This window comes from Oryx dammah, unplaced genomic scaffold (assembly GCF_014754425.2).
Source record: "Oryx dammah isolate SB20612 unplaced genomic scaffold, SCBI_Odam_1.1 HiC_scaffold_1, whole genome shotgun sequence".
In the NCBI taxonomy this organism is placed as follows: Eukaryota; Metazoa; Chordata; class Mammalia; order Artiodactyla; family Bovidae; genus Oryx; species Oryx dammah.
The window spans coordinates 103,795,234-103,809,676 of NW_024070185.1; the positions used below are offsets into that span (position 1 = coordinate 103,795,234).

Genomic DNA, 14,443 nt, shown 5'->3' on the forward strand with positions numbered 1-14,443 from the left:
GAGCTCCCCGCCTCCCACCCTGAGGGTTCCTGGGAAGAACCATTCCTTTTCTCTGCCAGCTCCTGAGGGCCCAAGGCATTCCTTAGCTTTTGGTTCAGTTCAGTTCAGTCACTCAGTCGTGTCCGACTCTTTGACACCACATGAACTGCAACACGCCAGACCTCCCTGTCCATCACCAACTCCTAAAGTTTACTCAAACTCATGTCCATTGACTCGGTGATGCCATCCAACCATCTCATCCTCTGTCGTCCCCTTCTCCTCCCGCCTTCAATCTTTCCCAGCATCAGGGTCTTTTCAAATAAGTCAGTTCTTCGTATTAGGTGGCCAAAGTGTTGGAGTTTCAGCTTCAGCATCAGTCCTTCCAATGAATATTCAGGACTGATTTCCTTTAGGATGGACTGGTTGGATCTCCTTGCAGTCCAAGGGACTCTCAAGAGTCTTCTCCAGCACCACAGTTCAAAAGTATCAATTCTTTGGCACTCAGCTTTCTTTATGGTCCAACTCTCACATCCATACATGACTACTGGGAAAACCACAGGTTTGACTAGGCAGACCTTTGTTGGCAAAGTAACATCTCTGCTTTTTACTATGCTGTCTAGGTTGGTCATAGCTTTTCTTCCAAGGAGCAAGCGCCTTTTAATTTCATGGTTGCAGTCACTATCTGCAGTGGTTTTGGAGCCCCCCAAAAATAAAGTCTGACACTGTTTCCACTGTTTTCCCATCTATCTGCAATGAAGTGATGGGACTGGATGCCATGAGGAAATCCCTTAATCTATTATATTTTCAAAGACTCTATTTCCAAGTAAGGTCATACTCTGAGGTTTCAGGTAGTCATGACTTCTGGGGGGGACACTGTTCAATCCAGTGCAACCTCTCCTCTTATTTCTGCAGGAAAACTTCATAGGAGATCTGCAAAATAGCCCTACCGCTGACCTTTCTGGTCTGGGACCCTTTCTCAGTGTATCCACAGCCCCCGGGCCTTCCCATCAGAGGCTGATGTGAAAGGTCATTCCGTCTCCTCAGCCTCCCCACCACAACTGTGAGCCCTGCGAGGGCAGAGGCATTGTTTGGCTTCAGTTCAGTTCAGTTCAGTCACTCAATCGTGTCCGACTCTTTGCGACCCCATGAATTGCAGCACGCCAGGCCTCCCTGTCCATCACCAACTCCCGGAGTTCACTCAGACTCATGCCCATTGAGTCCGTGATGCCATCCAGCCATCTCATCCTCTGTCGTCCCCTTCTCCTCCTGCCCCAATCCCTCCCAGCATCAGAGTCTTTTCCAATGAGTCAAATCTTCGCATGAGGTGGCCAAAGTACTGGAGTTTTAGCTTTAGCATCAGTCCTTCCAAAGAAGGACTGTTTGGCTTGGTTACTCTAAATCCCAAGTGACTAGCTTAATATCAGGCACAATGTATCAGAAAACCAACAATCGTTAGTCTATTAACGCATGCAGGTGGAATCTAGAAAAATGGTACAGATGTACCTAATTTCAGGGCAGGAATAGAGATACAGTTGTAGAGAGCAGATGTGTGAGGGGAAAGAGAGGGTGGGATGAATGGAGAGATTGTGTCTGAAATAAATGCACTGCTGCTGCTGCTGCTGCTAAGTCGCATCAGTCGTGTCCGACTCTGTGTGACCCCATAGACAGCAGCCCACCAGGCTCCCCGTCCCTGGGATTCTCCAGGCAAGAACACTGGAGTGGGTTGCCATTTCCTTCTCCAATGCATGGAAGTGAAAAGTTAAAGTGAAGTCTCTGTCATGTCTGACTCAGCAACCCCATGGACTGCAGCCTACCAGGCTCCTCTGTCCATAGGATTTTCCAGGCAAGAGTACTGGAGTGGGGTGCCATTGCCTTCTCCAAATAAATACACTACTATGTGTAAAATCGATAGCTAGCGGGAAACTGCTGTATAGCACGGTGAGCTCAGCTGGGTGCCCTGTGATGACCTAGAGGGGTGGGTGGAAGGGGATATATGTATGCATATAAGCGATTCACTTCACTGTGGAGCAGGAATGCACACATTGTAAAGCCCTTATACACCAATTATTTTTTTTTTTTTTTTAAGAAAAGGCATATTGTGGCTACCTGACATATATCTCCTTTTCTTGAGCACTCTGCACAGCCGGGCTCAGATATTCAGAAGAGGAAAAGCTGCTTCCGGATGTTTCCGGAAGTGAGCTGAGCCCACGCTGCTCCACTTAGGCCCCACGCATGCCCTACTCAGGGCCCTGATCACCGGACCCCAGTGTGGCAGGACCCTGCCTTTACTGTCCCCCATGGCCTCCGGGTCTCTCCACTCAACCCAGCCTGCTCTCTAAGCCATGCTCAGAGCTGGCACTGAAAACACAGGCTTAAATACATCCTGGGCTTCCTCAACAGCTCTTCCTGGCTCCTCATGGCCCACAGGACCGAGTCCAGCTCCTGCGCCCGGCATTCAAGGCCCCGCTCCCCAGTCCGGCCTCAGCTCCTAGCCTCCGCACCCTCCACGGCTTCGCATCAGCCGCCTGTGCCCTGTCCCTCTGGAAGCCTGGCCGGCCTCCCATTCCTGGATGAAATTCTGACGCAGTTTGAGGAAAGAACAGCCTGCCTGAGAGTCCAGCAGGTCTTAGGAGCCTCGCTGTCTGTCGGCTGAAAAACAGCGTTATTTTTCCTCTGTGAGTCTCTCTTGGCTTGGGCCTCCCGCCTGTATTTGCTTCTGGCCTGAGGACAGCTCTTTCCCTCTCTGGGGCCCCGACCGAGCACTTTGGAGAGGTTAGCATGACCTGACGCTGGATCGAATTGAATCTCGAGCAGCTAGGCTGCTCGCCTTCTGAGGGAGCACCCCACTCAGCCCACCCCCTGACCACTGGGACAGGGCACTGCAGCCAGAGCAAGGCCACAGTCCATCTGGGTTTAGGGACATCAGAGGCCCCTGGCTCCTGCCGACCTCCAGCTCCTTTGGCCACACTCAACTGACTGTCCACCCCCATCGCATATAATAGGCCTGGACCCTTGTTCTTAGGCTGGGGTGGGAAGGGCTAGAGGTGAAGCGAGGAAGGAAACACCCAAGAACATGGAAGAAGAGAGATTGAGAGTGGGGGGCAAGCAGGACAGATGACTAAAAAGTGAAAAGTTACTCAGTCGTGTCCGACTCTTTGCGACCCCATAAACTGTAGCCCATCAGGCTCCTCCATCCATGGAATTCTCTAGGGCAACAGTCCTGGAGTGGGTTGCCATTTCCTTCTCCAGGGGATCTTCCCGAGCCAGGGATCAAACCCAGGTCTCCCGCATTGCAGGCCGACGCTTTACCATCTGAGCCACCAGGGAATCTACCCACCCTCCCCCAAAAAAAAGTGAGAAGAAAAGGAGAAAAGAGGATGTATAGACACAGAGACAGTGAGGATAAGAGAAGTAGACCCAGGAGAGAGGAAAGCAAGGATGGGGATGGGAGGAAAGAGAGGGAAAGGAGAGTCAGACAGAAACAAGAAGAAAGGGACAAATGTGTGGGGAGTCGGGGATGATGGAAGAACAGGAGGGGACTCAGAGAGAGGAGAGAGCGAGAAAGGAAAAGACGCAGGAAATAAAGGAGAGAGAAAGAGAGGAGGGAAGAAAGTAGGGGAGGAAGAGGGGGTTGAAGAGAAAGAAAAGAGAGACTGAGAAAGTTTCACAATGGGAAGAAAAAGCCAGGCAAGAGCCACGCGGCAGGCACTGTCAGGCCCGTCCTGGCTCTGTCCCTGCTGTGTCCTGGATCAACCTCGGGCCTCAGCCCTGGCTCTCCGAGGTGGCCGCCCTGGCCCTGGTCAGCATGGGGGGTTTCCTCTGTGCACATCTGCTTCCCACTAGGAGCTGAGAGTCCCCTGAGAAGCCGGCCCAGCCATGCCCAGATGGGAGCATGAAGAGGGAAGACGCACAGAGCCTTGAGCCGGATGAAGCTCTTCAACCCGGACTCCGACCCCTCCGTCTCTGATCACCGGGGGCTGGAGTCCACATCCGGGGCTCTGTTATCTCCCAGCCTCCAAACTCATCTGAACTCATAAAGCGTTCTTTGGGGTGGTGGTGCCACTCCACCCCTCTCCCATGAGTGGAGAAACACAGGCCTCTGAGGTGGAAATGCCGTGCGTCCAAGGACTTGGAGCATCCTAGGGCCAGACGCAGGATGACCCGCAGGCCCCCTGCTTCCCATCCTCTGGGTAAGCACTTACGAAAGCCAGACCTGAAGGGCTCCTGATGACTTTCATGCATTTTCCAGTAAATTCTGTGCTGATTCTTGGCACAAAGAGAGGAAATGAAGAGGGCAGTGTAGGAATGTAAATGAAAGGAAACTTCGGGATTCCATCTAATATGTAATTATAATACTCACGGCAGTGGCCCTGGATGCCTCTTCAAGGCGCTGCCCAGGCTGTGCCCAGGCTGTGCCCGGGCAAGGGGTGGGGGGTGTCCTGGAGGTGGTGGGGAACCCAGCAATGCTACACCCAAGGCTTCGAGCCCCTGGGCTTTTGGAACACTATTTTTGGGACAGGGAGCCTAGACGTGTTTGCAGAAACACATGGCCAGGAAACAACTCAGTCCATGCAAGCTGGAGGTCCTGAGCACCTCAAAACTGGCACTGGGTCTGCGTCCCCAGGAGGAGCAGGGATCTTCACAGACTTGGGGCTCAACTGTTGGTGTGGCATTACCAGGACTGAAATCTGGGGTTCAGGGGGAACCATGCAGCTTCTGGTGGCAGGACTCAAAATCTGTTTCCCATAGTGTTTCCAACTCATCTGAGTAGGGAGCTCTGTATAAAAGATCCTAATACTTTGGCCACTGGTTGCAAAGAGCCAACTCATTGGAAAAGATCCTGATGCTGGGAAAGATTGAAGGCAGGAGGAGAAGGGGATGACAGAGGATAAGATGGTTGAATGGCATCGAGGACTCAATGGACTTGGAATTATGCAAACTCAGGGAGATAGGATATAGTGCAGTAATTTCAAATTGAACCTCTGGAAATAAATTGGCTGAATTCAAATCTTATCTTCTCCATTTACTAGCCTTGAGGCTCTGGTCAACTTATCTAACCTCTCCATGCCTTAATTGCCTAATCTGTTGTGTAAGAGTAACAGTCACTGCCTTAGAGAGTTGTTCTGAGGATTAAGTTAAATAAGATTTAAGACGGGTTTTTTCTCAGTAGTCATGTATGGATGTGAGAGTTGTACCATAAAGAAGGCTGAGTGCTGAAGAATTGATGCTTTCAAACTGTGGTGCTAGAGAAGACTCCTGAGAGTCCCTTGGACTGCAAGGAAATCAAATCAGTCAATCCTAAAGGAAATCAACCCTGAATATTCATTGGAAGGACTGATGATGGAACTCCAATACTTTGGCCACCTAAGGGGAAGAGCTGACTCACTGGAAAAGACCCTGATGCTGGGAAAGACTGAAGGCAGGAGGAGAAGTGGGCAACAGAGGATGAGATGATCGGATGGCATCACCAACTCAGTGGACACAAGTTTAGGCAAACTCCAGGAGATCGTGAAGAACAGGGAAGCCCATGGGGTCGCAAAGAGTCAGACATGACTTAGCAACTGAACAACAACAAGATAGATAGGTAGGTAGCTACAGACACATAGAAACCTTGAGATAGATATAGAGATGTGGTTCCAGATCACAGCCTGACACACGGTGGATGTCTTCTGAATATTTGGTGAGAAAGGAAGTGAAGATGAGAAGTCAGTATCTCTAGATTTCTGCATTGACTTCAACATTTTTCCAAAATCATTCAACTATTTACTGGATTCTTCACTGGCATCAGACACTGTTCTAGGCACCAGAGATTCAGGATGACGAAGGCAGACACAGACCCTACCCTACACAGTGGATGGTCTAGTATGAAAAGGCCGACAACAGAGAAGTGAAAGTGAAGGTGTGAGTCCCTCAGTCGTGTCCAACTCTTTGTGACCTCATGGACTGCAGCCCACCAGGCTCCTCTGTCCATGAAATTTTCCAGGCAAGAAAACTGGAACAGGTTGCCATTCCCTTCTCCAGGGGATCTTCCCAACCCAGGGATGAAAACCAGGTCCCCCGAACTGCAGGCAGATTCTTTACCATCTGAGCCACCAGGGAAACCCAACAGATAAGTAAATTAGATGCTAAATCACTACTGCTCTATTAAGTGGCATGGCTTTGTATGTCTGTGTGTATGGTGGGTGTGATCTATTGCAGATAATGTGGTCAAAGAAGCCTTCTCTAAGAAGATGACATTTGATCATAGACATGAAGGAGCAGAGCCAGGGGTCATGGGAAGAGTCAGGAGAAGGCCCTCCTGGGGAAAGAATAGCAGAAGCAAAGACCTTAAGGAAGGTACATTCTAGCACTGTGTGCAGAGTGATGAGTAAAGTAATCAAGGTCAGATGAAGGACTGACTCACTCTCCCACTGGAATGCTGTGAACATAGCACTCAACACGGTGTCCCAGGCATGACTGCTTAGGTAGAGTCCTGTAATAACAAAGACTAGTGACAGCGGTCATCCTCTCATCAGTTATGAAGTACTGACAGTGAGCTGCAGACTATCTTGTGCTCTTTACATGTTTTGGTTCATTGAATCCTCGTGATCCTATGAAATAGTTCCTATTAGTAAGATGATTCCGTTGTACAGATGACAAAACGGAAACTCAGACAGGTTAAGAAATTTGCCCAGGGCCACACGGTGTAGGTACTGAAAGTGAAGTAAAAGTCGCTCAGTCATGTCTGACTCTTTGTGACCCCATGGACTATACAGTCCATGGAATTCTCCAGGCCAGAATACTGGAGTGGGTAGCCTTTCCCTTCTCCAGGGGATCTTCCCAACCCAGGGATCGAACCCAGGTCCCCCGAATTGCAGGCAGATTCTTTACTAGCTGTGCCACAAGAGAAGCCTATAGGTACTGGAACCAAGGTACAAATTTACCTCTGAGTGCAAAGACCTGGCTTAAAAATATGTATGTGTGGCAGGGTGTGGACAGGGATATGCCTTCAAAACATTTATTGCCCGTCCCTTTGCTGCTTTTTTGACAAGGTGATGATGGTAAATTCTTATGTTCACATGTCTTAGGACAGATTCAAAGCACTTTCTCATATACTATCCAGGTTGCTCTTTGCAACATCTTGGGAAGGTGTAATTATCTCCATTTCATGGATGGATTAATTAGCTCCATTTTTGAAGTACCTTTCCTGAAGATCTGGGTATTCTTGTCTCCAGTGTTCTTTCCATTGCAAATGTTTGCTTATAGTTAGAAGGTCCTCCTCCACTATCTCCACCAGGTACTTCTGAGAATTCCACGTGTGTGAGTGGACAAGGACAAGGTCAAGAACAGCATGTGAGTGGAGTAGGGTGGTGGAGGGGCGGGGGTCGGCTTGGGTATGACTCTCGGCTCTCTCTCTTCTTCTCATGTGACTCTGGACAAAATGTTTAGTCCTTTAAATCCCAGTTTCCCCACCTGGGATACGAAATATGAGGACGATGATGCCAGATCTATAGGGTTTTAGTGAGGATGGAATGAGACAGCACATGGAACATCCTTGGCCTGGTTCCTGACACTGAGTGAGTGCCCAGTACATGCTTACCATTGCTTCACCCCTGTTATCCAGGAAGCTCTGGGGCCTCTGAGAATTGGGCCACTGGTCCGGAGTCTCCATCGCTGCCTCAGTATGCAAGTCACAGAACTCACTGAGTTTAACCTTTCCATTTCACAGGTGAGAACATCAAGGCCAGAGGTAGGGGATGAGCTTGGGAGAACTCCCAGGTCTTGCCAGGAGCAAGTGTGGGAACCGCTCCCAGTCCGACTCCTGACCTCAGGCTTTTCCCTCGCCCTGAGCCTCTGGTCCCCCTGTGGGCATGGGCACAGCGTTGCAGGACCCTGGCTCCCTTGACATTCCTCTCACAGAGCCGAGGCCCAGGAGGGAAGGGCAGGCCTGTGGCAAGCCTCCGAATGTGTGGAGATGAGCCCCCACCCCAGGAATTAGGCCTGGCTGCTGCTGTGTGTTTGCTCAGGACCCGTTGGCAGTCATCCATGCTCAGAGAAAGGCAAGGCGGCCAAAACAAGACAGAGGCTAATTACCTCGGATAATAGGAAATTGGGGAGCGGCGACCAAAAGGGTGTCTAGGCTTCCGGCCAGGCGAGGGCAGAAGCGGTGGATGTGGCAATCCCTGCTCAGGGTCGCCCTCCGACTCCAGCAGCCCAGAGGCGCAGGAGCTGGCCACACAGTCCGAACTGCTGGGGACCCGCTCCCTCTGCTGCTCTTTGTTTGTTTTCATTCAGAAGTAAAACAAATGAAACAAACAAGGAAACTCAATTTAAACAGGCCCGAGTGCTGGTGTTATACCAGGGTGAGCTTAGGATGAAAAAAAGAAAAAATCAGACTTGACTTTCACTCTTACAATTGGTCTCAACTCTGTGCTGCTGTGTAAAGTTACATGGATGGAGAGGCTATGAAAGCAATTTGACTTCCTAGGTGGGGTGGAGAGAGGGAGTAGGGGTAAACGCGGGCCAGAGGGAGAGAGACAGAGAAGGATGAACCAAACCTCAAATAAGCAACAGGATTGAGCAACTGAGATACACATGTGCGTGAGCGCCTGCTAAGTCACTTTAGTTGTGTCTGACTCTTTGTGACCCAATAGACTGCAGCCCACCAGGCTCCTGTGTCCATGGGATTCTCCAGACAAGGATACTGGAGTGGGTTGCCATGCCCTCCTCCAGGGGTCTTCGGATTCAGGGATCGAACCCACATCTCTTAAGTCTCCTGCACTGGCAGGCAGGTTCTTTACCTCTAGCCCCTCTTGGGAAACCTGACGCACACAGAGAAACACAAATGAAGAGAATAACATGTAGAAAGGCAAAGAGGGGATGACTGGACGATGGCAGACAAAGACAGTAAGCTATGTGGGAAATATTCACGCAAGAGACAGAACAAGCAGCCAGGAGAGATGGACAGGGGGGGCAGAGCGGTATGGCAGGGTACAACAAAAGTGAGAAGGTACGAAAAGTTGGAAGAGCAAGAGCCCAGGAGGAGAAGAGAGAGGATGAGAAAAAATCCCTACGGCAGAAGGATGCATATTGAAAAATCTCTAACTGGGGTGGGTCTAATTCATCTTCATTTTGAAGACGCCGAACGTGTGAAACAGGAGAGGATGTGAACATCCCGCCCAAGGTCCCAGAGACAGAAGTGGTGGTAGTGGGGTGTGAACCCAGACTTTCTGACTGAGACACCGTGCCTCTGGGCCTAAGCACCTGAACTCTTCCATCACCTGAACTCTTCCATCACCTCTTCTGGCAGCCATGGATGGAGGGTTTGATGTCCACCCGTGCTTAATTAAAACTCGGGAGTCTGGACTCATGCTCTCTTTTCAGCCTGCTGCTGCTAAGTCACTTCACTTGTGTCTGACTCTGCGACCCTACAGGTGGCAGCCCACTAGGCTCCTCTGTCCCTGGGATCTCCAGGCAAGAATACTGGAGTGGGTTGCCATTTCCTTCTCCAATGCATGAAAGTGAAAAGTGAAAGTGAAGTCGCTCAGTCGTGCCGACTCTTAGCAACCCCATGGACTGCAGCCTACCAGGCTCTTCCGTCCATAGGATTTTCCAGGCAAGAGTACTGGAGTGGGTTGCCATTGCCTCCTCCCACTTTTTAGCCTGCTGCTGCTGCTAAGTCACTTCAGTCGTGTCTAACTCTGTGTGACCCCATAGATGGCAGGCCACCAGGCTCCCCCATCCCTGGGATTCTCCAGGCAAGAACACTGAAGTGGGTTGCCATTTCCTCCTTCAATGCATGAAAGTGAAAAGTGAAAGTGAAGTCGCTCAGTCGTGCTGACTCTTAGCGACCCTACGGACTGCAGCCCACCAGGCTCCTCCATCCATGGGATTTGCCAGGCAAGAGTACTGGAGTGGGGTGACATCGCCTTCTCCTACTTCTCTCCGAATGATCCTAGATGCTCATTCTTCTCAGGACCAGTGGGACTCCCAGCTTGCCTCTTAGAGAATAGCTCTTCCCAGATTATCCTGGGGAAAAAAAGAGACACTGAAAACCAGCAACTGGGTCAAAGAGAATGAAAGAGGAAAAAGAAAAAGAAACTAACATTTCCTGCAGACCTCCCCCACATGCCATGCATTCTGGTAAACCCCATTCATGGAGTTACTTCATGCTCTTCCCTACAAGTCTATGAGATCAGAAGATTCCCAGCCCCCTTTCCCAGAGGGAGGAACTGTTGTCTAAAGCAGTAACCCAGGGCCTTCCCTGGGGCCGGCTGTGGGTATGGGACAGCAGCAGGATGTACACCCAGCTCTGCTCATCTCCGAAGCCTGAGCTCTTTCCACTGCCACACGTGGCCTTTTTGGCCCAAGAGGAAGAAAACTCATTTTGGTAAGCAATGAGCAAGCAGAAAATGCAAAACCCCAAGAACTGACACTGGAACTCTTTTAAAACTGGAGACTTGAGTTGGTCAGACTTCAGGGGAGGAGAGCCGCCAGTGGGATGAGAGACGGGTCCAAACAACACGCTGGCTCCTTGTCAGAGCGGCCCGCATCCCAGGCTGGTTAATAAAACCGATTTCAGAAAGAAAATAAAGAAGTGTTCAGCGTTAGGGATGACAGGCTCATGACGAGCACATTTCCAGGACAGGAGAAGAAATGATGCTCCTACTTTGAGAGGTGGGAGGGAGGTGGGGGGGATGCCGGTCAGGAGGAACGGAAGAGGCGAGGGAAGGTACTCATCACTCCTGGAGGATGGCAGCTTATGTGTCAGCTCTCGGGGTTAATTGCTCTCGGGGTTCCATAAAACATTCCCTCTCTCGACATAACGGGCCTGTAGGACTCCAGCCTGGGCAATGCCGAGTCCCCACAATGTCACCCAGAGACAGGGTCACTACTCACGTCTCAGCAGACAGGAACCACCTGCCGGGGCTGTCCCTGTCTGCTACGTCTTCTCTCCCAGCAGTTGGAGAATGCAGGGGGACGGAGTTGGAATTCATTACTCCTACAGCCGGGGCAGCAAGCGCGATAGAGACAACAGCTAACGGTCCTCACGCTCCTACTGGGGGCTTGTGACAGAGTGAAGAATTTGGGGGCATTATTAGCTCATCAAATCCTCCCGGGCTCCCAGCGAACCAGACACCATATTGTCTGATTTACACATGGAGGGAAATGGAGGCTGGAAGGTTGAAAGTTCCCTCAATGCCAAACAGCTGAGGAAGTGCAGGGTGGAGGTCTGCCTGCCTCCAGTCTATTCCCTCAATAAGGGATGGAGGTCAGAAGTCAGGCAGCAGGAACTCTTTCCAAAACGCTGCTTTCTTCATATGATCATAGCCTTTAGAGTTGAAGAGGATCGTAAAGCTCTTAATCTCGTCGCGTGCTTGTATTTCACAGATGCAGTGACCCTAAAGCTCAAGGGATCAGCATCAGAGTTTACTGATTAAGAGGCTGCCGACTCATGCTCCAAAGACCTAAATATGAACACTACTACGGCTGTAAAAGTTGCCCACATGTCCCACTGAAAGATGTCTACAGCCTATTGTACTTTGGGATCCCATTCCTAGAGTTCTTGCTGTCCCTGACTGATCCTGCCTTTCTGTATAAAATAAAACCTGGGCCCTAACATGTATGACACAGTCATTGGCAGAGCTCAGGGCAGAAGCCCTGATTTCCATCTCACGGTGATATTCCTGAGTCTGGTGCATGAACACATTGAGTGTTACAATGAGCCTGAATACATCAAGAGCTGAAAAGAGCCCAGTGGTCTTCAAAAAAGTCATGGTCTTGCACAGAAAAGAGGGATGGGATACGTGTTGGAGATGAGGAGTAGTCGCTCAGTCCACTAGGGAAGCCCTTTGGAGACGGGGGACATTCACAGATCACAGAGGGGCTACCTCGGTAGCTCAGGTAGTAAATGATCTGCCTGCAACGCAGGAAACCTGGGTTCAATCCCTGGGTCATCCTTCCTTTCGAGTCAGGAAGATCTCTTGGAGAAGGAAATGGCAGCCCACTGCAGTGTTCTTGCCTGGAAAATCCCATGGACAGAGGCGCCTGGTGGGCTACAGTCCATGGGTTCACAGAGTTGGACACGACTGAGCAACTCACACATACACACACATTATTTACTGAGCACATACTTAGACACTCTGCTAAGGTGTTCCTTATTTAATTCTCATGCAGATTTACAACCTGAGTTTTATTATTTCAGCTTTACTGAGGTTCATAGAGGCAAAGTGACTTAAGGCCACACAACTAAAAATGCCAAACCCAGATTTGAATCCATGGTCTACAGTCTTTCATACTACCATTAGGTTTTAAGTTATCTGAAGATAGAGATTTTGTCTTGGGCACATTTATACTTGCCTTCTAACAGTGCCAAGACATAAGAAATATTTAGACAGATCTATTGAATAAGGAAATGAGTATAAGTGAGTAAATAAAAATGTGAATGAATTAAAGGGTGAATAAATAAGTGAAAGAATGATGGAGTGTAAGAATGAATGGACAGATAGGTGAATGGGATGGATGGATGGATAAAGGAAAGAAGAGAGGGGGAGACAGATGGAGAGACAAACAGTGGATAGATGGATGGATAAGCAAATGAATCAATGAATAAAAGAAAAAATATGAGTGAGCTGAATAATTAATTGGTCAGCAGTGCCGTAGTCAACAATGGCAGCTTTCTAGATGGGAGAGGGAGGTGGCTTACGGCTTCATAATCAGAGAATGAAGAGAGCAGGTCTCTAGAACTCTCTGTTACAGCTCTGTGGCCACATCTGAATGAGGAAACACTCACTGAGCTGGGAAACAAAGACAATGAGCCCCGTTCCCCTCGGAGATGAACAGCTGAGTCTCAGATGAGTCAGCATTTGCATCTCCAGACACTGGGATGCAATGACTCTGTGCACTACTCTATGAAACAGCCATAATGGCACTATTACTAAGGGTCTGGATGGACCTAACAGTGAAAGACTATTTGTATGTCCTACAAATGTACATACGGACTTTAGATGCGCCGATCTACCACCTTTCAGAGGGGTATCATGAAACTGAGAAAAGACCACCACGCAGAGGCTCCCGTCTCTGCCCTCCTTGCAGACTGGCTGTGCTCCCTCCCTGGCCTGCTGTTTCTTCCTCAGTAGGAGGAATGGTTCTGAGTGACTGGCTTCCTAGGGCCCTGTAGCACTAGCAGTGTAGGATTCTGTGACTCACTGTGGTGATATTTCTAAATCTTAGCCTATTGAGGTGCACACACAGACTGATCTATAAAACACTTGGCTGGCCTGGACAGATTACTCATGCCTTGCCTCCCAGACTCCTGTAACTTTTCCTGTCTGTTTCACGCTCCCCACATACAAAGTATGTCTTACTTGTAGAGACCATCCGGCTCCAGACACTTGAAGATGACGGAGTAGATACTGACTTCAGGGACCTCTCCATGGCTTCGACCAGCCGCTACACAAGATGTACCCAGGCCAGAGAGTAAGTCATCGGCAAAACTCAGGAGTTCTCCTGGAGGGAGACAAAGAAAGATGAGCTCCCCAGGTCAGGCCTTGGTGAGCAGACATTCTTGCTGTTGTCCAAACCCATCCAACGTCTGGATACCATTATTAAGAGGATTAATGGACAGAACAAGCACAGGATATGAAAATGACACAGATCAGAGTCTACTCCTGATGACTCTTTGCTTAAATTTCTGTCTGCATTTTCTCAAGTGTGACGTGAGATACTAATACCCACCTTTATAAGATTGTAGCAAAGCTCAAATGAGGTATATTACTGTGCAATAAAAATGCTTGACAAGGCAACAGGAGGACAGTGCTCTCTGTCTAGAGTAACTATTTTGGCCTTGTCACTGCCATTTACTTCCTCTCCACTTCTTCAGCAAGCTTCTTTGGAACTGCAGTTTCCTTCCTCGCATGATGAAGGTGTTGGACTAAGGATGTCAAACAGGCCTCATGTCACATGGTCGCTGTTATACAGCGGTACTGGCTTCACGGTATGTTATGCTGAGGTGGACTGAGACTGCTACAGCTAACAGGGAAAGAGTTCCATGACTGATTAGTGATGAAGCTCATGAGACAGGAAGGGTCAGTAGACGAGCAAGTGCCTTGGACCCCGTGATTTCCACACGTCGGTCTAGCCATTGGATTTTAGGAGGCTGCTGAAGTTTACTAGAAATAGGGTTAATCACAAAGATGAGATGGGCGTTCCTGGTGGCTCAGTGGCAAAGAACCCACACACAGGTTTGATCCCTAGTCTGGGAAGAGCCCACTGCCCTAGAGAAGCTGAGCACGTGCACCACAACTATTGAGCCTGCGCTCCAGAGCCCAAGGGCAGTGATTACTGAGCCCACGAGCCACAGCTGCGAAAGCCCACGCACCGAGAGCCCGTGCTCCACAACACGGAGATGCATGAGAGGCCCGCGCACTGCAACAAGCAGGCCCTGTCCTCCACAGCTGAAGAAAGCCCGCATGCGGCAGGGAAG

At 49.7% G+C, this 14,443-nt stretch overlaps 1 protein-coding gene across 2 annotated transcripts in view; it reads right to left on the reverse strand.

The window, feature by feature from the left end:
* Positions 1 to 14,443, reverse strand: part of ASTN2 (astrotactin 2) — a 1,024,651-nt gene that overhangs the window by 45,474 nt on the left and 964,734 nt on the right. For both annotated transcript variants that reach the window (XM_040241692.1, XM_040241685.1), the window contains exon 20: positions 13,326 to 13,467. In XM_040241692.1, the coding sequence (XP_040097626.1) occupies positions 13,326 to 13,467 (142 nt within the window). The remainder of the gene's footprint in view (positions 1 to 13,325; positions 13,468 to 14,443) is intronic.